The 24,767-nt window shown below is 45.9% G+C and overlaps 1 protein-coding gene across 2 annotated transcripts; it reads right to left on the reverse strand.

Moving 5' to 3' along the window:
• Positions 1 to 5,963: 5,963 nt before the first annotated feature.
• On the reverse strand, positions 5,964 to 14,679 carry LOC131809419 (L-amino-acid oxidase-like). 2 transcript variants are annotated; one of them, XM_059136475.1, is made up of 7 exons: positions 14,500 to 14,679; positions 12,200 to 12,414; positions 11,642 to 11,754; positions 10,364 to 10,565; positions 9,778 to 9,846; positions 9,425 to 9,561; positions 5,964 to 8,901 (listed from the first exon to the last, which is right to left on the reverse strand). In XM_059136475.1, the coding sequence occupies exons 2-7, from the start codon at positions 12,389 to 12,391 to the stop codon at positions 8,076 to 8,078; spliced, it is 1,539 nt and encodes a 512-aa protein (XP_058992458.1). In that variant the 5' UTR covers positions 12,392 to 12,414; positions 14,500 to 14,679; the 3' UTR covers positions 5,964 to 8,075. The 2 variants fall into 2 exon arrangements, with proteins under 2 accessions (XP_058992458.1, XP_058992457.1); XM_059136474.1 differs by lacking the exon at positions 14,500 to 14,679 and adding an exon at positions 14,047 to 14,117 and having other exon boundaries at positions 5,965 to 8,901.
• Between the last annotated feature and the right edge of the window lie 10,088 nt (positions 14,680 to 24,767).

The raw sequence follows: 24,767 nt of genomic DNA on the forward strand, positions 1-24,767 counted from the left end.
GTAATCCGCTTGCGTTCGCTTTGGAGAGCTTTTGTTCCCTGAACACTTTCCGTAGAGTTCCAGAGGGCGGGAATGAAAATGGAGGTCTCCTAATTTCCGGCCTGGCGGAGCCGAGAGCTTGGGGCCCCGCTCCTGAGTGCTCCCTCAGAGAAAAGCGCTCAATCCCTCCCGTCTCCCTGGCCTCTGGCTGCTCTGGCTGTGCGCCAAGTTCACCCAGCCTGTGACCAGTTCAAGGTAACCCCAAGTTGAGAGCTCAGTCCTTGGCTCTGTCTCTGTAGCCAGCTTCCCCGCTCTAATACCTGTGAGCTCTGTGACACTCAGACACCCCTGATCCTTCTGTGACCCTGCAGGACCTGGGGCCACACAGACCCCGTGTGGGCTTCACCGCGGTTTAGCGTCTGGAGCAATGTCCTTCAGTGGAGCAGACTTTTTTTTTTTTTTTTAACATTCTTTTTTTTTTTTAAAGATTTTTTATTTTTATTTATTTGTCAGAGAGAGAGAGAGCACAGGCAGACAGAGTGGCAGGCAGAGTCAGAAGGAGAAGCAGGCTCCCTGCGGAGCAAGGAGCCCGATGTGGGACTCGATCCCAGGACGCTGGGATCATGACCTGAGCTGAAGGCAGCTGCTTAACCAACTGAGCCACCCAGGCGTCCCCAGTGGAGCAGACTTTTAAAAGTCCTGATTTAGTGCTCCATTGCTCTGCTGCTTGCCGGGAGCCAGCCCCTCCCCCTGCGGTCTATCTTCCCATCGCTTTGGATTCACTTCTCCGTGGGCCTACCTTTTAGAAAGTGGTAGATTTTCTGTTTCTAGAACTGTTGCTCTTCTTCTCTTCAGTCTCCTTTTAGATTTGTAGGTGTTTGCAATGGATTGATAAGCTATCTAGCTGATCTCCTGCTACCTGATGTAGTCTCAGCCTGCTACTTCTCTGCCATCTTGACTCCTCCCACCAGACCATCTAATTTTTTTTTAAAGATTTTATTTATTTATTTGACACAGAGAGATTACAAGTAGGCAGAGAGGCAGGCAGAGAGAGAGAGGAGGAAGCAGGCTCCCTGCAGAGCAGAGAGTCCAACATGGGGCTTGATCCCAGCACCCTGGGATCATAACCTGAGCTGAGGGCAGAGGCTTTAACCCACTGAGCCACCCAGGCACCCCAATGGGGACCATTTCTAATGAAAGCAATTTTCCAATCTTTGCAGGTACACAGATGAACATACTTCCTAAAGTCAATTTGTACCTCCTTCCAGTATCACCAGAGAGCTTGTTTCCTTCTTCTCCAGTCTTGGAGAGATGGTCAAGGCCATACCCCTTGTACTGAAGAAAAACCCTTCAGATAGCTAGAGGATCAAGGGAGAAGCAGCATTCTGATTCTTTTGAGTTAAATGGTTTCAAAGATAGAACTAAGTCTGGCTCTGGTTTTTACTGGCTCACGTTTTATTACAGGGGATCTGGGCAATCTTTTGATTTAATTTACCTATCAGACTAAAACTTTAAGTTTGTGTGGACATACAGGGCACCAAAGAGAAATGTCTATTTATTCAATTTAGAACAAAATAAATTTTCTTTTTTTTAAACAGTCTTTTTTGGAGATACAATCCACATACCATACATTCACCCATTTAGGTATATAATTCAATGATTTCTAGTATAGTCATCTTTTCAACCTCACTATAGTCAGTTTTCATTTTCATTACCTTAAGAAAACCTATACCTTTTAAGCTATTAATTCCCTCCGTCCTCCCTCCCAATCAAGCAACCACTGATTTGCTTTCCATCTCATAAATTTCCTTCTTTGGGCATTACATATACATGGAATCATAATATGTGGTCTTTTGTTACTGGCTTCGTTCACTTAGCTTAATGCTTTAGTGGTTCATGTTCTAGTTGTCAGTATTTCATTCTTTTTGTATGACTGAATAATATTCCATTGTATAACTGCTAAACATTTATCCATTTGACAGTTGATGGACATTTGAGAGGTTTCTATCTTTTGGTTATTTATTTATTTATTTATTTATTTTTAAGATTTTGATTTTATTTATTTGACAGACAGGGATCACAAGTAGACAGGCAGGCAGGCAGAGGGAGAGAGGAGGAAGTAGGCTCCCTGCTAAGCAGTGAGCCCGATGCAGGGTTCAATCCCAGGACCATGGGATCATGACCCAAGATGAAGGGAGAGGCTTTAACCCATTGAGCCACCCAGGAACCCCTATTTATTTATTTTTTAAAAATTTTAAATGTTTATTAGAGAGAGAGAGAGAGATCGATCCAGCACAAGTGGAGGTGGGGGCAGAAGGAGAAAGAGAATCCTAAGCAGGCTCCATACTGGGCTTGGAGCCTGACATGGGGCTCGACCTTGCAGCCCTGAGATCATGACCTGAGCCAAAATAAAATGAGTTAGATGTCCAACTGACAGAACCACCCAGGCAATCCTACTTTTGGCTAGTATGAATATAATGCTGCTGTAAACATTCAAGTACAAGTTTTTATGTGCCTGCATATTTTCATTTCTTACCCTCAGAATAGAATTTTGAGTTGTATGGAAACTATGTTTGGTCATTTGAGGAACTTCTAGAAAAATAACTTTTCTAGCTCTTAATTCCTTCATTTGTAAAATGGAGATGATAATGGTGTCTACTTCATAGAGGGTTTTTTGGTTTTGTTTTGTTTGTTTTTGAGTGGGGGTTCAGTTAGAAAATGAATGTATGGTTCTAGCTCAGTACCTGCAAGTGGAGACTGAGTAGTGAAGGCTATTCTTACTATCATCTGGTCTGAACTCTTCCACTTGCATACTGGGTCCATCTCACTCTTGGGGCTTGAATTCCTTGTCTGTCAAAGGACGACTAACATTCAGTGATGAATACAAAATGGCTTGGAAAAGGAAGTTGTAGAGAGGCTGAGTTGTTGCTCCTGGCAGGGTTCAATTCCTCTTCCTTCTCTGCCCCTCCTGCTTCACCCTTTTTCCTGGGGCTGATTAGTGGGTTCTTGGCATCCAAGGGGCCCAGCTCCAAGTTCCAGCCCTCCTTCTTCATCAGAGTTCTGAAACCTGATCCTTGATGTCCTTATAGGTTCTAAGAAGATGTCTGTGGGCAGAGAGAGAAGATGTCATGCCCAGGGACTCCCAAGTGAGGTTTTGTTCAAGGTGCTCCATGCTCCCAAGTGAGCTTCAGCCTGGAATGATCAGAAGTTAGACCTCCAAATAGATTGTGTGGCTGGTGCATTTTGGGAAGGTATGGGGCGTGCTTTCACCTCTTAATAGTTATTGAGTCATTCTCAACTGCTCAAACCTTCTGTTAAGGTTTATGTTACATATACTGCTAAATGTGCTCACACTTCTATAGTGTTCTCAGATTTTGATACATGAGATAAAAAAGCAGCTTACTGCAATTTGAAGCAGAGATCTGTAGAGAGGCTGTTGATTTTATGAGCTGTAACATCATCCTTTTTTCCCTTTTCAAGAAAGCATGTAGGAAAGAAAATAAGGGAGTGTCACATTCTAGGAATAATGTATCACCCAGAGAGGTGGTCCATTCTACTCACACTCTTCTAGGCCTTCAGGGAGCTCCTGCCACCTTGCCTTCTTCAGCGTCTGTTGGTTTGGATTTTGCCCTATCTCCTTCATGCCAGTCATTCCTCTCTCTGCTAGACCAGCAACGTTGTGCTGTGGAAGGAGCTAGACTTCTGAGTCAGGCAGCCCTGGCTGCAAATCCTCTCTGAGCCAGGCACGGTCAAACCTTCAGCAAGTCCCTCAGCCCTGCTAAACCTCAGTGTCCTCATCTTTAAATTGGGAATAATTCCTCTCTCAGAGCATTAAAGTGCAAGGACTTATTGCATGTGCTCTGTACACAGACCTTCCAGGTGACTTTCAAGCACAGTCTCTAATCCCTTCACCTGTGATGTGGTGGGTGCTGTCCTTGTTGACTGGTTGAGGCTTAGAGTATGCAATGGCTAATGTAGTAGCGGTGTTCTGTGCCCCATCATCAGTTTGGGCCTTATCTTGACTTCTGTCTTATGGTTGCCAGCGTCATCACTTATTCCCTATGCCTGGGGAACCCAGCACAGTAAGGTTTGAGGGAAGGCAGTGCCTCCCCTCCCACCACAAAAGACAGAGTGGTATTGGCTGCTTGTTCTCCCTGACCCCCAGGCGGGGAGTGAGCACCGCCCTCAACTCAGCCAATTGGATGCTCCCATCTGGTACTTTGAGTCTGAGGGAAATGACACAAAGAAGCAGTGGACAGTTGAGAACTCATTCTGACAGCAACAGGTCAAGTTCCTCTTCAACTCAAGTCACTCAGACTTGGTTTCTATTGTTTGTCATCAAGAACTCTGAGTAGCAGCTATGTGTCCCCAAAGATAGTCCTCTGGTATTTCTGAACATTTTCGTTTTCTGCCTACTGCTCCCATCCAAATCCTGGGAGTCATGTGTCTCTGCTTTGTGCCAGTCTCAATCTGTCAGTGTTGGCTAGAAATACCAGGAGACACTCACCTGGCCCTGGAGAGGTTCCCGCAGACATTTCCCCTTTCCAAACCAGTGTTGTGACTGGATTGACCCTTGTGGTTCTTACGATTATAAGGCACCTTTCAGTAACAAGCACTAGGAAATGTTGAAAAAATAAAGAGTTATTTCTTATAAGACCTGGGAATTACCCAGCACACCTGGGTCCACATAGGAAAGTTGCAGATAGAGGGCATACATGGGCCTGGAGTTCTGTTTTTATTGAGGTTGAGGGTGGGGAAACTAGGTTTTATAGGCATACTCTTTTTTGGTGAATTTAAAACAGAAAAGCAGGAATTTAAAGCTTAGGAAGATGAAAGACACATGGCCCAAATGGTCAGTTACCAAAGTCAATGGAGATCTCTGAAACAAAGGAGGTAGTCTGGTTCTTTATCTAGCGTGGCTATCTGCAGCATCTTTTAGCCCAACCCTGGGGTCTGGAGGAGTTGCCATTTGTAGTGTACATCTGTTGTTTTTATCTGCCCTGAATACTCTTCTTAAGAGATGGTCCTTTCTCTCCTCTTCCGCTGGTGGCTGGGGCTGCCAGTCACAAGACAAACTTTCTACGCCAAGGAGTGGGCTCCTGATCCAGCTGGTGGACAGGTAATGTGAAAATACTTTTAAAAAATGCATTGGAAGGCTATCAGACACTTGAAAAAATGTTCATCATCACTAGCCATCAGGGAAATTCAAATTAAAACCACATTGAGATACCACCTTACACCAGTTAGAATGGCCAAAATTAGCAAGAAAGGAAACAACATGTGATGGAGAGGATGTGGAGAAAGGGGAACCCTCTTATACTGTTGGTGGGAATGCAAGTTAGTATAGCCACTTTGGAAAACAGTGTGGAGACTCCTTAAGAAATTAAAAATAGAGCTTCCCTATGACCCTGCAATTGCACTGCTGGGTATTTACCCCAAAGATACAGATGTAGTGAGAAGAAGGGCCATCTGTACCCCAACGTTTATAGCAGCAATGGCCACAGTCGCCAAACTGTGGAAAGAACCAAGACGCCCTTCAACAGACAAATGGGTAAGGAAGATGTGGTCCATATATACTATAGAGTATTATGCCTCCATTGGAAAGGATGAATACCCAAGTTTTGTATCAACATGGATGGGACTGGAAGAGATTATGAGAGTGAAATAAGTCAAGCAGAGAGAGTCAATTATCATATGGTTTCACTTATTTGTGGAGCATAACAAATAACATGGAGGACATGGGGAGATGGAGAGGAGAAGGGAGTTGAGGGTAATTGGAAGCGGAGATGAACCATGAGGGACTATGGACTCTGAAAAACAATCTGAGGGTTTTGAAGGGGCGGGGGGTGGGAGGATGGGGGAGCCAGGTGGTGGGTATTACAGAGGGCACATATTGCATGGAGCACTGGGTGTGGTGCATAAACAATGAATTGTGTTACACTGAAAATAAATAAATTAAAAAAATGCATTGGGAGAGAAGAGCCCTTTCTTTCCCCTTGGATGACCACCTATGAAGATACAACCTTAGAGTTGCTTCTGACCTCCAAATGGATTCAGAACATTTTGTTGCCAGAACAAGGAAGGAGGCTGTATTAGTTTGCTAGGGCTGCCATAACAAATTACTACACAATCCGATGGCTTAAAACAGCAAAAATTTATTTTCTCACGGTACTCAAAGAAGTTCAAAATCAAGGTGTCACCCGGGTCAGTTCCTTCTAGTAGTTCTGAGGAAGAATCTCTTCCATGCCTCTCTACTGGCATTTGGAGGTAGCTGGCAATCGTTTGCATTCCTTGTCTTGTAGACGCATCACTTCCACCTGCCTCCATCCTCACATGGCAGTCTTCCTTCTGTGTGTGTCTCTGTCCAAACTTCCCTCTTCTCAGGATACCGTTATTGGATTAGGGTCCACCCTACTACAGTACAGACCTCATCTTAACTTGATTAAATCTGCTAAGACCCCATTTCCAAATAAGATCACATTCACAGGTTTGGGGGGGTGGAAATGAATTTTTGGCGGAACATTATTTAACTCAATACGGAAACTAAGTTAGCTAAGGGTCAAGAAGCGGAAAGAGAGAGAACCTTAATGACAATGAATTAACTCCTAAACCCAGTCGGGCTGGATGAAGTGAGTTTTACCCTGGACTTTCCAGATAGGTGAGCTAAAACATTTCATTTCTGAGTTTGGTTTCTAGCACCTGTAACCGAAAAGGCCCTGACTAATCTAGGGGTGAGTAAAAAGCCGGAATAAAGCCAGCTGGGATTTTAACAATGCAGTAAGAAAATGTGAGTCTTGTTTCTTTATTCCCTTCCTTCCACGCAATGCACCAGTCTCAAGACATAACATTACCTGCATCAAGCTGGTCTTCAGAGTCTTCCAGGGCCACCCTAATTCTCCAAGGAAAGGGAGTACCCTTCTACTTAGTTCTTCCTTTTGCATGATTGGGCCCAGATACCCAAGAAATTGGGATAAAAAATGAGCTGTGTTTGGGAGCTGATCATTGGAGGTATGGGGTCCCAGGTAGGGTTGGAGGTTGGATTCAACGGCATAACTTTGCTTATTCTTTGTATCTGGCATTCAGCACATTGCCCGATATATGGTAGATGCAAAATGAATATTTATTGAGAGGGTTAGGGAAAGAGCATATACGTAGTGTTTTGGGGGGAAAATTAACCAAAGCATATGTGATATGACCCCAGCACTTGGGGCTCTCAGGGTAGATGGGCAGATAATATGCCCTTTCAGAAAGTAATTGTGTAACAACATAAGAAGACCCACAGTCCAAACATTTAGGACTCTAAGGAGGAAGGGTGGAGGTTTAAGAGAGGGAAAGATCCCTGGGGTTTGGGTGTGGCTGTTAAGAGAGGATTTGGGGAGGGGGAATAAGTTAGCTGGGTCTGGAAGGACAGGACTCTTCTGTTAAAGAAGAGCAGAGGGGAGTATGGAGAATGAATTTTGTCTCCTCCCAGGGAGATGTGTAGGCTGGACAGGCAGAGGTGGGGAGGGGTGTCTGGTTGGTGATGGGGAGGTAAGAGTGGAGAAGAAAAGTCTCCAGGAGGGCCAGGAGGTGTCTCAGGGAAGCCAAGATCCTGCTCTTGCAAACTCAAAAAGAACAGACAAGAGCCCTTAACTCTCCCATCCATCTAGACTCCATGTTGGGCCAAGATGTGAGGCCCCCAGCTCAGGCACCCAATAATGGGGTTTACGTGCACTATGGGTTTAACATTGCTGCGGTTTGGGGTTTGTTCCTTTAGAAGCTTTTAGTTGTATATGACAGAAATTTGGGTTTATTGGAGCGTTTCTCTTTTGCTTGTAATCCAAGCTAACAGCTGATGCTAGCGTTTACCATCCTTGATTTGTTCCTTACGCTCCATATACGCTGACTCCATTGCTTCCCTCCTCAAGGCCGGGCATGGGAGAGAAACTGGAAAGGGGGTGATTCTTTGTGGACTTGCCAGATGATTCTTTGGCATTTTGGGATTCTTGCTTGTGGATTAGGGGGATGAATGGTGACCTCTCTCCTGGGTCTCTGCCTCCAGCTCCTACCCCCCAGCACTTTTCCTGCCAGGTTCCCTCGGGGATTTCTTTCCTGGGTTAGACCTGGTTCTGGGTGTTAGGGAAGGTCTTCTGCTCTCCCGTGGCCTCCTTATCCACAGCGGCCTGGATATTCCTGGCTGCCCGAAGGCCGGACTTGATGGCAGTGTCTATCCAGCCATGAGGCGTGCAGGTGTGCTCGCCTGCAAAGTGGATGCGGCCCTCGGGCTTGAAGAGCTCCTGTGAATAGTCAATAAATTGGTAGGGTGTGAACTCAGCAAAGGCGCCCAAGGTGAGGGGGTCCAGAGACCAGCGTTTGGCCGCAGAAGAGGGGCATATACGCCGCAGCTCATCCTTGGGTATCTGGTGCACAGCTGCCAGGTCCTCCAGGATCACATCCACTATCTGCTCATGTGTTAGGGAGGTGAAGAAGAGGGAGTCGTCATCTACGGTGTAGGAGGCCAGCAGGATGCTCTTGCCATTGGGGAAGCTGTGGCTGGGATAGTAGATGTAGCGCGAGGGCCGGTCGGTGACAGAGTACCCACCTCGGATGCCATCCCTCTCCCAGAAGGGCTCCTCACAGGTCAGGATCACCTTGGTGGCACTGGTGTAATGCACCAAGCGGAGTGCTTCCCTCTTATCTTGGGAGAGCGGTGGCTTAAAGGTGATGAGGCGTGTGGCCTTGGCTGAGGCCGTAAGGATGACAAAGTCCGCAGTGAGGTGGTTCAGCACTGAACCGGGCTTGCCCACCCGGTAGGAAACTCGGACCTTGGACCCATCCCTCACTACCGTCTCCACGCTGGAGCCCAGGCGGATGGTTCCAGTCTTCAGGGTAGCACTGAGGGCTTTGGGGAGCTGGTCGAAGCCACCGGTGATCTCAGAAAAGCTGCAGGGGTGAGGGGGAGGGCAGATGGTGAGTGTAGGGGCCCTGGGCCTAGAAGGAAACTAGCTTCCTGAAGCCATGTTGGATGCTTCATATATGTCTCCTTAACTAGTCTCTGGGAGAGAGGGATCATTGTTTAATTTTATACTTTGGGAAACTGATACCTGATGGAAAGGGACTTTCCCAGAATGGCATGCATAGCCTAGACCCATAACCCATGGATTCAGCTACCATGCAGTCCTGGATCCCAGGAGGAGCCCCACAGACCTGGGTGTGGATTCTGGATCCAGCTTTCACCCATTATGTGAACTTGAGTAAATTATAGAACTCCTCTGAGCCTCAGCATCCTCGCCAGTAAAATGGGTCTGAATAATAGTACCAATCTTCCAGGTGATTCAATGGGACAGTTTTTGGAAAGTGTCATTGTGACTGGCACATAGTGTCTATTCAGGAACCGTAGTTCTATTTCTTTGCTCTGAGGGTTAGAGGAAGGGCAGATTCCAGCCCTGGTCCCAGTTGGCCTTACTTGTTACTTTGGGAGAAGATGACGCTACTCCGCAGGGACTCTAGGAGGGACTTATAGTATCCAGAATCCTCATTCATCACAGTTCCGATCATCTTTACTGCTCCTTCGCTCAGTTCTCCTTCCTTCACCAAGTAAGCCTGTGGGGAGGTGGAAGGTTCAGATGGGGGGCCCAGCATGTAGGAAGGGGCTTCAGCAGGGGTCTAGGGCAGGCAAGGGGCAGCACTGGACTCCAGGAAGGTGAAGTCTTTGGTGGTGGAACGAAAAGTTTCTGGTCATCAGGAGACAACCCCAGGGGGCTAGGCTGGGCACAGACCCCCTCCACCCCTCTCTTGGGATTTATGTGCATCATGTACCTTGGTGGAGTAAGAATCATAAAAGGATAGCAGTTGACTGCAGTTGAAATTTTCAAAATTTTCTTTGACCTGTGAAAGGGTAGAAAGGGGAAGCAGCTCAGATTGAAACCATAGAACCAGTGGTAGGACTCTGGCATTCTCTGGATGTCCTTTTAAAGTGGGGGGGACACAGAGATGTGGGGGATGGAAAGACCAGGGAAAGGATGCTTCCAAGATCTCCTAAATGTTCTTTTTTCCTACCAAGTTTCCCCTTCATTGAAGGATGTTTGGAGACTAAAATTTAAGGGGGAGACATTCACTGTAATTCAAGAAGATTGATTCATTACCAAGGATTGGGTTACCTGGTGATTCCCTTTCCTTATATTGTCACCATCAAGCAGTGAGCCATTGGACCAAGAGGGATGGGGAAAAGATGGCATGGGGCACTAGGACAGAGTGGCAGCATTCTTAGGGGACATTAGAGGAGAAACCCATCACAAGAGTGCTAGATGGGACCAGGTCACTGGGTCTGTCCACTAACTTGCCAGGTGATCTTGGGCCAGAATTTGTTCTTTCCCAACCCTAGTAGGAGTGAGGCAGAAGGTACCTTGGCAATGGACTGGTGGAAGAGCTTTGTAGGGCTTTTGCCCTCCTCTGTTGGGCTCAAGGAATAGCCCAGGATCTCTGGATGGTCCTGGACCTCCTTGCTACGATGGCGTCGTCCATTGATGAGGTACCAGGTGTTGCCATCATACTGTATGAACTTGTTCAGCTTCAGGCCAAGCTTCTTGATGTAGGTGTGAATCAGCCTGAAGCAGAAACAGGGATGACATGGTACCTCTACCAGTGACACTTCATTCCTGCTGTCCTCACTATAGAAGCCATTTCCAGGGAAACCAGTTCCTTCATGTGCCAAGGGAGCTCAGTCTGTTTCCTCAACTCTAACCCTGCTTCCTCCTGTTGTGGTATTCATTCTCTTCCTTCTGTTTTTGCCCCAAGGAAAATTGCAAGGACAGAGTTTACCTATTCCCCAAGGAATGCCCTGTAGGAAATCCCCAAGTGCGGGATTTTAAGTAGAGACCAAGGCCTTTGGTCTCAGACAGTATTTGAAATCCCATCTTCCATTTTTAAGGAAGTTGAGGCCAAATCTAGTTTGGGTTAGTTCCTTCTGTTTTTGTTTTTGGTGGCATTTGGAGGCAAATCTTGGGTTCAGTTTACACTTAAGGCAAAAAAAGTAGTCCTGTCCCATGTAGTTAGGTACATGGGACACTAGGCAAAGGACCTCTTTTGTCTTAGAAACTTCAGAACCAGGGGCTGGATTCTGTTCCAGGAGCCAGTTAGAGCGTAGGGGTCGAGCATATGTTTTTGGGCCAGTTGCCTCCTTGATTTTGAAGAGGAGCTCTGTCACTTTCTCCTAGGAGAACCTTGGGTGAGTCATTTAATACCTCTGAGCCTAGTTTCTTGATTTGTAACTGGGGAAGATAAGAGGATCAGATGAAATAATGCACCTGTGGCATTCAGCAGGGCACTTGGCACATAGAGGTGCTCGAAAAATGCAGCTGATGGGATTATTAATTATTATTAGTTTGTAGGCTAATGGGGTATAATTGCCAATGTAAGAAGCTGTCCATATTTGAAGTACCCAATTTGATGAATTAATGGTAACTATTATTATTAGTTTGGGACTTACCACTTTCTGGGCTCTGAGACTCAGTCTTCCCTGTCAAATGGGAGACCGGTGTTTGTCCCAACTTGTATGATTGAACCACAGGAGATAGCGGATCTGAGAAGCTCTGACATGGTGGCCCAGGGTCGCTCACCGCCCCCCTTTCCACCACCTAATTCCTCTTTCTTACCTTTTGCCCATTCCTTCCCTGGGACTTACCTGTGGGACTCTGGGATTCGCATGGGCCCCAGTTCATGGTACCAGCCCTCCTCCTTGTTCCTGATTGTGCTAACTCGACCCCCGATGCGGTTGCTGGTTTCCAGGATGGTTACCTGGGGTCCAAAGAACATGCGGTTTTCCCCAGCATCATGCTTTCCCTTCTCCCACCTTGCACACCCATCTCCTCCTCGCCATAGGCTCTAGTCCGGAATTCCCAGCAGTGGGTTCCCTGAATGTGCAGGATAACCAGAAGGAGGCTGGCAAGGTCCTGAGTAATGTAAGTGGGGCAGAATGCTCTGTGGGGGTGGGGGACTGAGTGCCTCTTAAACTTTTCTTGTTAGTGTAACTCTTCTCCACTTTTGTTCCCATGAGAACATAAGTGAAGTTAGGGTCAAGTCTCGGGCGTTGTGAGGAACGTAACTAAGGGCTAAGAGACCCAGCCAGTTAGGAGAAGCCATCTAAGAATTGGCTGTATTTTCTTTTCTTTTCTTTTTTTTTTTCCCCACCCAATAAAGCAAACCGGGGGCAAAGGATTGAAGCCCTCCAAGATCTGCTCACCTGGTGGCCAGCATCCTGTAGGGCCTTGGCCGCCACTAGGCCTGACATGCCAGCTCCCACTATTACCACGCGCTTGGGCAGCGGGGAGGCGTGGAGCCCCTTCTGCGCTGTGACGAGGATGGACTCATATTCGGGGTCCTGAAAGCACGTGAACAGGTCCTCCAAGAAGCCAAGGCAGCTAGAAGTAGCCATCAGGAGCCCCAGGATCAGGATTCCTGTGGTAGAGAAGGGAATTGAGGGCTCCCTTTCTGGGATTCAGGCTCTGTGTCCTGCCCTACCCAGGATGAGTTTGGCGGTGTGAATGAGGGGGGTGGTGAGGTCAGGCAGTATCTATCAAATGTGTGGTTGTAAACATGTCTATTTCTGGTTGTGTCTATGTTGTGGCAATTGTGTTGTGTGGGGTACTGATGTATGGGTGAGCCGTGCTAGTGTTAGCTGTATGACAGTAGACGTGAATGCTGTGTTCATGTATGTGCATGTGATTGGGAACTCATGAGTGTGTACAGGGTCATCTCTGATTGTGAATATGCCCGCTTCTGCTGGTGAGTGTGTGTGTGAGCCTGTCTGTGATGTAAGTTGCAGTAATTGTGAATTTGTGATTGTTGCCCTCTAAGACTGTGCATCATCTGTGATTTCGTGGAAGAAAGCGTGTCTGTGGAGTGGTGCGGGCCCCTGAGCAGATGTGTGGATGAATCTGTATGGGACAGTGAGGTGGGTGTGTGTGGCCTGGGTCTGAAGAGTGTGTGTGACATGTGTGCATTTGCTGGAGTTTGAGAGGGAATGTGGTTGTTGGTGTTCTTGTATGTGATTCTGTGAGTGTGTTTGAGTGTGAGGCTGGGTGGCAGAGCCAGAGGGTGTCTGTGTTCTTTGAGAATGTGTGCGTTTGTGAGAGGGTGGGTGTGTGGAAGCTGGAGTATGTGAGGCAAGCTTCTCTTTGGGGGGAATTGTGGTCAGTTTCTCAGTGGCATCACCAGTGCCCCATGGGATCTTGGCAGGCCCACTGCTCTTCTCCAGCCTCACGGTATTTTTTCAAATCACTCCAGCTTTCCTACTGTGCAGTCAAGACAGGAAACCATAGTTAATATGTAACATGCAACAAGTCCAGAGTGACGTGGTTTTTGTCTCCACAATTAACCACTCTGGTGCACAGAGAATTCACCTGGGAGTCTGCAACAAGAGCCTGCGTGGTTTCCTGAGTGTCACTTGCTCTGAAGGGGAACAGCCAGGAGTTGTGATGCACTGTACCCCCTTGTACTAGCCCTAGGATTTTTGGGTGTGGGAGAACCCCCTTAGTCCAGCCTTTGTCCATGCTGGACACAGGAGGCACACAGAAGGAAAGAGATCTTCAGGGATCTCCCCTGGAAGAGGGGCAGGAGACCCAGCGGGCTCCAAATCCCAGGAGAGCCTTCTGCTGGGGTGACTCCTCGGAAAAGAAGAGAGGGTGACCACACACCATGGCAGAGATTCCCCAACCCTCACCCACTCTCCCCACCTTCCAGGCTTACCTCAACCTCCCAAATCTATTCTAACCTGACGAACTCTCCCATCTCCCTGCGCTACCACCATTCCTGTCTCAGGCCCCATTCTCCTTCTCCTTGAATGGGCCCAACCCCCAGACTCATCATCCAGACCTGTACCCATTCTCTTGACTCACTTTCAACACCTGGACCTATGTGCAACCCCTGATCTAGCCCTGTCCTGTCTCAGTCCATATGGCTCCATGCCCAGACTCCTGCTCTGGCCCATCTCCACTCCCTCCCTCCATCTAGTTCCTTGCCTTGTTTCAGCATCCAACATTCAACCCTCAGGTGCCTCACTCTCAGACTTTGAGGGGGCACCACACTTACCCCTCATCTTGGTCATGGCCGTGCAGCTCCTACTGAGTCTGGGGCAGCTCTCCCTCTCCTTATGAAGAGCTAGCTCCACTCCAGGAGTGGCTGGCCACGTCCCACCAGCCTGCCCCCAGGGCTGGGCCAAGCAGAGAAGCCCTGCCCTCATGGTGAAAAGACCAGGATGACTCAGTCCCATACCTGGCCTCATCTTCCTCCTGGACTGTCTTCCTTCGGAGGGAAAACCCCTTCTCCCAGATCAGTCCCCAGCCCCTGGGTACCAGTGGGGAGGTGGGGTTGTGGGAGCCTTGGGCCATCCCAAACCTGCTGGAACAATCTTCCAGGAAATGAGTGGGGATTGAGGCTAATGTGTCTGGGCTTCTTTGGAAGGCCAGTGTCTGGGATCCTCGCCCAGGTCAGTGCACCTGACTGCTCCTACCAGAGAAATGTCTGGTCCTACTATTGTCTCACCGTGAGCCTACTGTTCCACTGTACATCTGTCCAAGGTCGGGATTCTGGCCAGGAGCTCCCATGGAGGACGATGCCCTTCCTGCCCTTCTCAGGGTCTCCCCCAGCAGGCTGGGCAGACATCTCTGGCTGAGGAGTGTTTCGTTTTTTCCCCCTCTTCCTCTAGATTTTCTGGGGTTTCCATAGACACAGGCAAGCTTCTCTGGCACTGGAATTCCTTCTCCTGGGGAATCAGGCCAGCTGGCTGTGGCACCAAGACTAGCTTTTTGTTCTTTCTGTATACAGTGCGAGTGGAGACAGTCTGGCTGGTGAGAGAAGTGGACAGGAAACACGCACCAATCTAGCAGCATGGAGCTGGGGAGGAGGGCAGGTAGGAGCACTCAGTATCAGGGATACAGGATTCAGATCCTGGGAGCCACGGGTGGCATAGGGGAAAGGACAGAAGCAATGACGTCCAACAGAGCTGGTTTCAAATCCTGTTTTAGTATATCAATGCTGTGTGTCTTAAGGCATAAGGCTTATATCTGTCTGAGCCTGGGTTTCTTTATCTGTAAAATGATGCTATAACATTTTCTTTTTAGGATGCCTCAGGATTAAACAAGATAATGTTTGCGAAGAGCCTGGTGTAGCACCTTACACTCTATAGGCATTTAAACTGGCTTCCTTTTTCTTTTGTGGAGGTTGGGTCTGATTTGATACCAGATTACACACAATCATAATATCTTTCGTTTTTTTTTAAGATTTTATTTATTCATTTGACACACAGAGATCACAATTAGGCAGAGAGGCAGGCAGAGAGAGATCAAGCCCCGATGTGGGGCTTGATCCCAGGAACCTGAGATCATGACCTGAGCCGAAAGGCAGAGGCCTTAACACACTGAGCCACCCAGGTGCCCTCATAATATCTTTCAAATGGAGGTTATTCCTTTACCACAAGGTGGCTGGAAGAACCAAAGAAAATAACACATGGAGGTTACAGTATGAAAGCTGGGTTTTAGGCACAGGTCAAGGACTCTCTCTGCTTCTGTTTATTTTTTATAATAACTTTATTGAGATATAATTCACATACCTTACATTTCTTCCATTGAAAGTGAGTAATTCAATCGTTTTTAGTGTCTTTACAGAGTTGTGCTACTATCACTGTGATCAATCTTTTTTCAAGATTTTATTTATTTATTTATTAGAGAGAGAGAGAGAGAGAGCGCCCAAGTAGACAGAATAGCAGGGAGAGGGAGAAGCAGGCTCCCCACCATGATCAATTTTAAAACATTTTCAAGATTCCAAAAAGAACGATGTTACCTGTTAACCATCACTGCCTATTTTCCTTGTCCTCCCAGACCTAGGCAACTACTATTCTGCTTTCTCTCTTGATGGATTTGCCTGTTCTGGATATTTTCTATGAATGGCGTCACACAACATGAAGTCATCTGTGACTGGTTCCTTTTGTTTGTATAATGTATTCAAGATTTACCTATGTTGTAACATGCATCAGTACTTCATTCCTTTTTATGACCAAATAATATTCCATTTATGACTGAATAATATTTCATTTACACCATAAAGTCGATCCATGTTGATGGCCATTTGGGTTTTTCCCCCTTTTTGGCTGCTATAAACAATGCCGCTCTAAAATTCTTTTATAAGATTTATGTGGGCATAGAGTTTCATTTCTCTTAAGTGTATATATTTGGAATGGAATTGCTGGGTTACATGTTAACTCTATGTTTAACCTTTTGATGGATTGCCAGACTGGTTTACAAAGAGGCTGCACCATTTTGTTTTCCCACTAGTAGCAAATGAGAGCTCCAGTTTCTCCCCATCTTGACAACACCTGTTACTATCTGCTTTTGATTATAGCCATCCTAGTGGGTGTGGAGTGATATCTCATTGTATTTTTGATTTGTATTCCTTTCATGATTAATGATGTTAAACATCTTTTCATGTGCATAATGAACATTTGTGTATTTTCTTTGGAGAAACCTGTATTCAGATCTTTTGTCTATTTTTATATCTGATTTTTTGTCTCTCTATTATGGGGCAGTTCTTTATATACTCCAGATACAAGTCTCTTACCAGATATGGTCACATGTATTTGTAAATGTTTTCTCCCATTCTATAGGTTTCCACTTTCTTTCTTTTTTTTGGAAAAGAGTTTTATCTATTTATTTGAGAGAGAGAGCAAGAGTGTGGACACAAGTGGGGGAAAAGGGACAAGCAGACTCCCCACTGAGCATACAGCCCAACATGGGGCTCGATTCTAGGGCCCTGAGATCATGACTGGAGCTGAAGTTGGATGCTTAATCAACTGACCCACCCAGGTGCCCCAGGTTTTCACTTTCTTGATGATGTTTTTTTGAAGCACGGAACTTTAAAATTTTGATGAGACTCACATTATCTGTTTTTCTTTTTATTGCTTGTGCTTTGAATATCATATATAAAATCCTATTGCCAAATCCAGGGTTATGAAGATTTACCCTTATATTTTCTCCAAATGGCTTTTTATTTTTCAATTTTTAAATTAAAAAAAAGATTTCATTTATTTGCTTGAGAGACTGAGTGAGAGAGTACAGAAGCAGGGTCAGAGGGATAGGGAGAAGCAGAGTCCCCCAGCACCAGGCTTGATCCTAGGACTCTGGGATCATGATCCAAGCTGAAAGCAGATGCTTAACCAACTGAGCCACCCAGGCACCCCTCTTAATTTTTTTTTTTTTAATTTTAAACTCTTATATTTTGGTCATCAGTCCATTTTGAGTTGTTTTTGTATATGGGGTGAGGTAGGGGTCCAAGTTCACTCTTTTGCATGAGACTATCAGTTGTCCCAGCCCATTTGTTGGAAAGACTTGTCTTTCCCCTATTGAATGATTTTGGCATTCTTGTCGAAAAGCAGTTGAGCATGGACATGTGGTTTTATTTCTGGACACTCCTACTGTCTTAATGAACATTCTATAGTAAGTTTTTAAATTGGGAAATGAGTCTTCCTACCTTATTTTTCTTTTTGAAAATTGTTTTGGTTATTCCAAGTCCCTTGAATTTCCATATGGATGTTAGAATCAGCTTGTCAAACTCTATGAAGAAGTCAACTGGGATTCTGATGGGGGTTGCTTTGAATTTATAGATCAATTTGAGAAGTGTTGCCATTTTAACAATATTATTTTCAATCCATAAACGCAAGGTGTTTTTCCATTTATTTAGATAATATTTACTTATTCCAACAATGTTTTACAGTTTTCAGAGTATGATTTTTGTGCTTTTTTTTTTCAAGATTTTATTTATTTATTTGACAGAGAGAGATCACAAGTAGGCAGAGAGGCAGGCAGAGAGAGAGGAAGGGAAGCAGGCTCCCTGCCTAGCATAGAGCCCGATGTGGGACTCGATCCCAGGACCCCGAGATCATGACCTGAGCTGAAGGCAGCAGCTTAACCCACTGAGCCACCCAGGTGCCCTGTACTTTTGTTTTTAAAGATTTTATTTATTTATTTGACAGAGAGAAATCACAAGTAGATGGAGAGGCAGGCAGAGAGAGAGAGAGAGAGGGAAGCAGGCTCCCTGCTGAGCAGAGAGCCCGATGCGGGACTCGACCCCAGGACCCTGAGATCATAACCTGAGCTGAAGGCAGCAGCTTAACCCACTGAGCCACCCAGGCGCCCTGTACTTTTGTTTTTAAAGAAGTTTTTCTTATGAGGTGCGGTTCATACAACATAAAAGTAATTATTCTAAAGTGTACAATTCAGGGGCACATTAACTGTGTATTCATAACACATTCATGGTATTGTACAACTGATACTTCTATCAAAAGTTCCAGGCATTTTCATCATCCCAAAGGATGACTTTGTACCCATTAAACAGCCACTCCCCATTCCTCCATCCCTGCATTTCCTGACCACCAGCAGTTTTCTTTCTTTGTGGATTTATCTATTTTGGATATTTCATATAAATGGAATCATACTATATGTGCCTTTTTGTGTTTGTCTTCTTTTACTTAACATAATGTTTTGGAGGTTCGTCCACATATAGCATGTATCTGTACGTACTTCCTTACTTTTAATAGCTGCACAATATTCTGTTGTATATGTATACCATATTGTGTTGATCCATTCTTCCTTTGATGGACACTTAGGATGTTTCCATCATTTCACTATTGTGGATAGTGCTGCTATGTACATTTGTTTAACAATTATTTGAGCACTTATTTTCAGTTATTTTGGCTATTCTAGCAGTTCCCTAGGGCTGCCATAACAGATTGGCACCTGAGAAACTTACTCTCTCACATTTATAGAAGCTTCAAGTTCTCAGTTACAGCTGTTGCTTGGGTCGTGCTCTTTGGGCACTTCCCTTAGTGTTCTAGGGAAAGATTCTTTCTTGCCTCCCCCAGTTTTTGGTGACTCTAGGTGTTCTTATTTTGGGGCTGCCTACCACCCATCTCTGCCTTCACATGGTCTTCCTCTTTCATGTCTAAGTGTCTCAAATCTCCCTCTGCCTTCTCTTATAAGGACATCACTGGATTTAGGTCCCATCCTAAACCAGGATGATTTCCTCTCAAAAATCTTTAACTTAATTGCATCTGAACAGACCATTTTCCCAAATAAGGTCACATTTACAGGTTCCAAAGGTTAAGACTTGAACATAGCTTTTGAGGGGCCACTCTTTAGCTCACTACAGTCTACGTTTTGCCTCCCCAAATTCATGTCTGCCTCACGTGCCAAACATATTTGGCCTCAAGTCCCTCAAAGTTTTGATACATGACAATATCATCTTAATCCAAGATCTCGTCTAAATATTGTCAGCTCAAAGTCCCAAATGTGGTTTTCTGAATCATCTAGATCTGGTATGGGGAAGACTCTGGGTATGATCCATTGTAGGACAAAATTCCTTTCTGTGGTGGACATGGCAACCTGAAAAACCAGTTATATGCTTTCAAATACAATGGTGGAAAGACAAAGAGTAAACATCCTGTTCAAAGAAGTAGAATGTGGAAGAAATAAAGGTGTCACAGGTGTCAAGCACGTTTGAGATCCAGTACAGAAAATTCCATTACGTTTCAAGGCTGGAGAAGAATGCTTTATGGCTTGATGCTCTGCTCTCCTGCCTTACCGCTCCACCCTCTGGGCCTGTAGCTCTGCCTTCTGCTTCTGCTTTCCTCTCTACCTCTGCCCTTGGAGTTGTTCTTTCTTTTCCTGAAGAGTAGCAAATGTTTGAAGACAACAAGAGTTCAGCAGAGAGAGGAGAGAACAAGTTCCACAACTGAGCCAGGTGCACACCATCTTTAAGATATAGACTCTGGGGGCTGCCTGGGTGGCTCAGTGGGTTAAGCCTTTGCCTTCAGAGTGGGTCGTGGTCTCAGGGTCCTGGGATCGAGTCCTGCATAGGGCTTTCTGCTGGGCAGGGATCCTGCTTCCTCCTCTCTCTCTCTCTATCCCTCTGTGCCTACTTGTGATCTCTCTCTGTCAAATAAATAAAATCTTAAAAAAAAAAAAAAAAAGAAGTAGACTCTGCAAAGGAGATTGAGACAGGGAACTGGAGAGATAGGAGGAATACAGGAAGTAAGCGGTCCATGTCCAGGAATCCACATGAAGAAAGTGTTTCAAGGAAGGAGTGATCAGTTGTATAAGTGCTGTCAATGGGAATGATGACCGAGAATTGTTTTAAAAACAGGAGAAGAGAGTTGGGGAGATTGGAGGGGGAGACGAACCATGAGAGACTGTGGACTCTGAGAAACAAACTGAGGGTTTTGGAGGGGAGGGGAGTGGGGGGTTGGGTAAGCCTGGTGGTGGATGTTAAGGAGGGCACGTATCGCATGGAGCACTGGGTGTGGTACATAAACAATGAATCTTGGAACACTGAAAAAATAAAATAACATAAAAATAAAAACAGGGGGCTGATTACAGTGGATTCAAAAGAGAAAGACAGGAGGAATTTGGGATAGTGAGTAGATCAGCTTTTTTGAGGAAATTTGCTGTAAAGGACAGCAGAAAAATAGGTAGGTAGTTGCAGGATGAAGTGGAGTCCGAAGAGGTTTTTTTTTATTTGCTTTTGTTTTTGTTTTGTTTTGAATAAACCCAACTGCAAAGATAGTATAAAGGGTTCTCATATACCCCATACCATGTTTCCCCTGTTGTCAGCATCTTATGTTATTATGGTACATTTGTTGCAATTAATGAACCAACATCAATGTATCACTATTAACTGGTCTATATTTAGATTTCCTTATTTTTACTGTCCTCCCCAAAATGTCCTTTCTCTTTTCCAAGATCATCCAGGATGCCACCACTTTTAGTTGTCCTGTCTCTTCAGGCTCCTCCAAATCATAACTTACAGAACACAGCTGGGTGTAGGGCAGCATGCTGTAATTAAATATTTCAGCGCCAAAATGTATAAATGTTCAAACCAGCTTAGGTCAGATCAATCTGTTCCAGGTTTTGCCTCTAAATAAGTTATGAAAGAAATTGGTTTTCAGAGTTTTGTTGTTATTTTTAGAATTGAGGAGGAGGGACTTTAGACTTCGCTCTTTGTGATTTTTGTACTAATATTCATTTTGGGGGTTAGTCAATGAGTTTCTCTTCTTGTGTTACCCTTACTTAGTTTTGGTGTCAAGGGTCAATTCAATTCATAAAATGCATTGGGCAACTCTCTATCTCTCCACTCTTTGAAACAGAGTGATAGGGATTTGGTTAAACTTCCCCCACTTGATGACTGTCTTGCGGGGGAGCAGCATTAAGGGCATAGAATACAATCTGAAGATGGGTTAAATTGGTGATGAGATTAAGAAGCCTTTAGTTTTGAGTGAAGCCCAAGACAAGATAAGGTTATGTAGCAAGTCCAGACTTCCATGCAAGCTGCTCTGCCATTTGAACCATATGGTCCAGCAGATCTCATGGAGCTCAAAGTCAGCAGCAGATAGAGATGTTGTTTGGGGCCTTTGACAGGCCACTAAAGGTAAATCACAACACAGACTCTGAGGATTTTGGAGTAAAGCTTTGATACTCTCTGAGGATAACTACTCTTTTTTTGAAAAACAGCTTTTGGCTTGCTATTGGGCTCTCATAGAGACTGAAGGCTTGACCATGAACCACCAAATGAGCATGTCATCTAAACTTCCACTGTGACCTTGGTCTTGTTGTCTGACTTACCAAGTCCAACATTGTCATGCACAGTAATACCACACCATCAAATAGAAGTGAAATGTGTGAAACTGGACTCCAGCAATCCCTGAAGGTACAAGTAATTCGCACGAGAAAGTGGCCCAAATGCCTGTGGTCTTGTGGTTGTCCCCTGCGATGAACTGATGAGGAAGAGAAAACTCAGGCCCAGTTTACAGATGGATCTGCATGATAAACAGGCACCATCTGGAAGTTGACAGCTGTACTACTTTCTGGGTACTTTCTTGCTTTTATTCCCCTGAAGGCCCACGGTGTAAAGAAATCCTCCTAGGCGGTAGAATATCAAGCTGGGCACTTGGTTGTTCATTTCATCTGGAAGGAAAAATGGCCAGAGGTAAGAATCTATATTAATTAGTGGACTGTAGCCAGTGGGTTGGCTGGATGGCTGGGGACTTGGACTTGGAAGAAAACTGGAGAGACCAGGTCTGAGGGTAGTCCTCTTCCAGCTAACAAAGAATGTGATGATGTTTGCATTCCATATGAATGCTCACCAAAGGGTGTCCCCAGCAGAAGATTTTATTTATTGATTTATAAAGATTTTACTTATTTATTTTACACAGAGAGACACAGAGAGAACACAAGCAGGGGGAGAGGCAGAGAGAGAAGCAGGTTCCCTGCTAAGCAGAGAGCCCTATGATGCAGAGATCCCAGGACCCTAGGATCATGACCTGAGCCAAAGGCAGACACTTAACTGACTGAGCCATCTAGGTGCCCCAGAACTAGATTTTAATAATCAAGTGGATAGAACAATCTGTTCTATCTATAAGTCAGCCTCTTTCCCCAGCCACCACAATCACTGCTCAATGGGTTCATGAACAAAGTGGCCATGGTAGCAAGGAGGAAGGATAGGCATGGGCTTAGTGACTTGGGCTTTGACTCACCAAGGCTGACCTGGGTGCATGTCTTCCTTCCTTTCTTTCTAGGGAGTTGGTTGTTAAACGTTTAACATTATCCCACACTGTCAGTTAGTGGCTCTCAGACATTGTTCATATTACAAATCTCCATGACTCAGTTTCCTCATCTGCAAAATGATGAAGATTACACCATCTATTTCATAAGTATGTTTTGAATATTAAATGAGTTACTGTAAGTAAAGGATTTAGAAGAGTGCCAGTCACTCAGGAAGCAATACCTCATAAGGGCTGGCTGTGACTACTATCATTACCATCATCAGTATCACTGTGTTTGCTGTTACTATTATTCTATCCCTGTAGCTTGTCTGGGTGGCTGCCATTGACTCACACAAGATTCACTGCCTTGGGGGGGATACAGACACCCAGGAGTCAAGATGCTGAGGGGATGCATGGTTGGGTCCCTGGGAGTGACTCATTATTGCTGGTCAGATGGACAGCTCGTTCTTCCAATTTCCCAGAGAGCAGAGCAGGGCGGGAAGCTTGGAGATGATGGAATGGACCCATGGCCAAGAAGCAGGAGGTCTGGGTTCTAGTCTCCTCCACTAAGTCATATAGGCCCATGACTTTCCTTCTTCCGGCTTAATTTTCCTGGCTGTGGAAGAGGAGTGGGGAGCTGGGCATGCTGACCTTGAAGGCCCCTTCTGACCTCAGCATCAAAGTGACCAAAACCACTATCAATGCCTACTTGAGGACCTGGCCTGTGACAACTGCCCAGCAAGTGTCTGTCACCATTGTTCTCATCATCTGTAAAATGAGGACCATAACACCTTCCTCACAGGAGTGCTTAGAGGACCTGGTGATAAAAAACACATGTGAGGGTGCCTGGGTGGCTCACTGGGTTGAGGCCTCTGCTTTCAGCTCAGGTCATGATCTCAGAGTCCTGGGATCGAGCCCCACATCGGGCTGTCTGCTCTGCGGGGAGCCTGCTTCCCCTCTTCTGTCTCTGCCTGCCTCTCCGGCTATTTGTGATCTCCATCTGTCAAATAAATAAATAAAATCTTAAAAAGAAAAAAACACACGTGAAAGTGCTCTGTAAACTGTAAAGTGCTATGAGCCCGTCCCAAAGCACCAATAAGATAATCTTGATCATTAGAATCATCACCACCTCCTACTATATCTGTTCAGCCCCTCTCCTAGACACAAACCCAGAAAACTTTCTGCGGCACCTGTCTTAGCAAATGAGGGCCAAATCCCACAGGGTCCCTCCCAGAGGCGTTCTCCGCCTGGGGCCAATTAGACAGCCCAGGTGGTTAGCACTGTGGGCCTCAGCCCTCCCCTTCTCAAGAGCCCACCCTCTGCCCCTCGAGGCCTGCGAGCCCCTGGGTCCAGAATCAAGCATCTGGAGTACAATCTTCTCTCATACCAACCCCTGGCTGACCTCACCCCCACTAGCGACTGCAACCAGCTCTGGGGACAGCAGGCAGGACTTCAGTTAGAGGTCCTGTATAGCCATCAGCCCAGATTGGAGCACTGAAGCATGTGATATTGTGGACACAGCATCAGCCCGGGAGGCAGGCACCAGGGTTCCGGTGCTGGCTGTTCCATTGTTTAGCTGTGTGGTTTTGGCCAAATCCCTTGGCTCTTTCTGGCCATGTTTCATGTTCTGGGAAACAGAAGGTAGACTATGCTTGGCAGTCTTTAAGTAATTCCATCATGGAAAACTCAAGGTGTCCCGAGTTTCATCCTGTTTATGACCCTAGATTGCTTCTGACCTGGGGCAAGTCAGTGTACCTGCCTGGGCCTCAGTTTTTCTCCTCCATTTAGTGAGAAGGTGGGCACCGGCATGGATACCTCTTCACATCTGAGGTGAGGGTACAAGACAAGTACTTCAGGGCCTTGGGTCCGAGCAAGGGGTGCTTATCGTTTGCATCATGGTTCTGAGAAAGAGAATTGAATGAAGCATGTGTTTATCATCCTGAGTTCTGCACCCACAATCAGTCCTCCCCTGAATCTGTGAGCTCATCAGGAGGGGCTGGGAGAAGTGGGGGGATGGGGTACAGGGGAAGACTACCCCAGGGCAATCCCCTGAGAGTGTAGCTGAGGCTGAGGAAGAGCTGAGGGTTGGAGAGAGGCTTGGGATCACAGTTCCCTTCACCCCACCCTGCCCAAGGAAACACAAAGCAAATTCCATGCTCCTAGCTCCAGAGATGCCACGCAGGAGGGAATGTGTCCCCTCCCTGCCAGGTGTGACTGGAGGCAG

Source organism: Mustela lutreola, chromosome 10 (genome assembly GCF_030435805.1).
Source record: "Mustela lutreola isolate mMusLut2 chromosome 10, mMusLut2.pri, whole genome shotgun sequence".
Lineage (NCBI taxonomy): Eukaryota > Metazoa > Chordata > Mammalia > Carnivora > Mustelidae > Mustela > Mustela lutreola.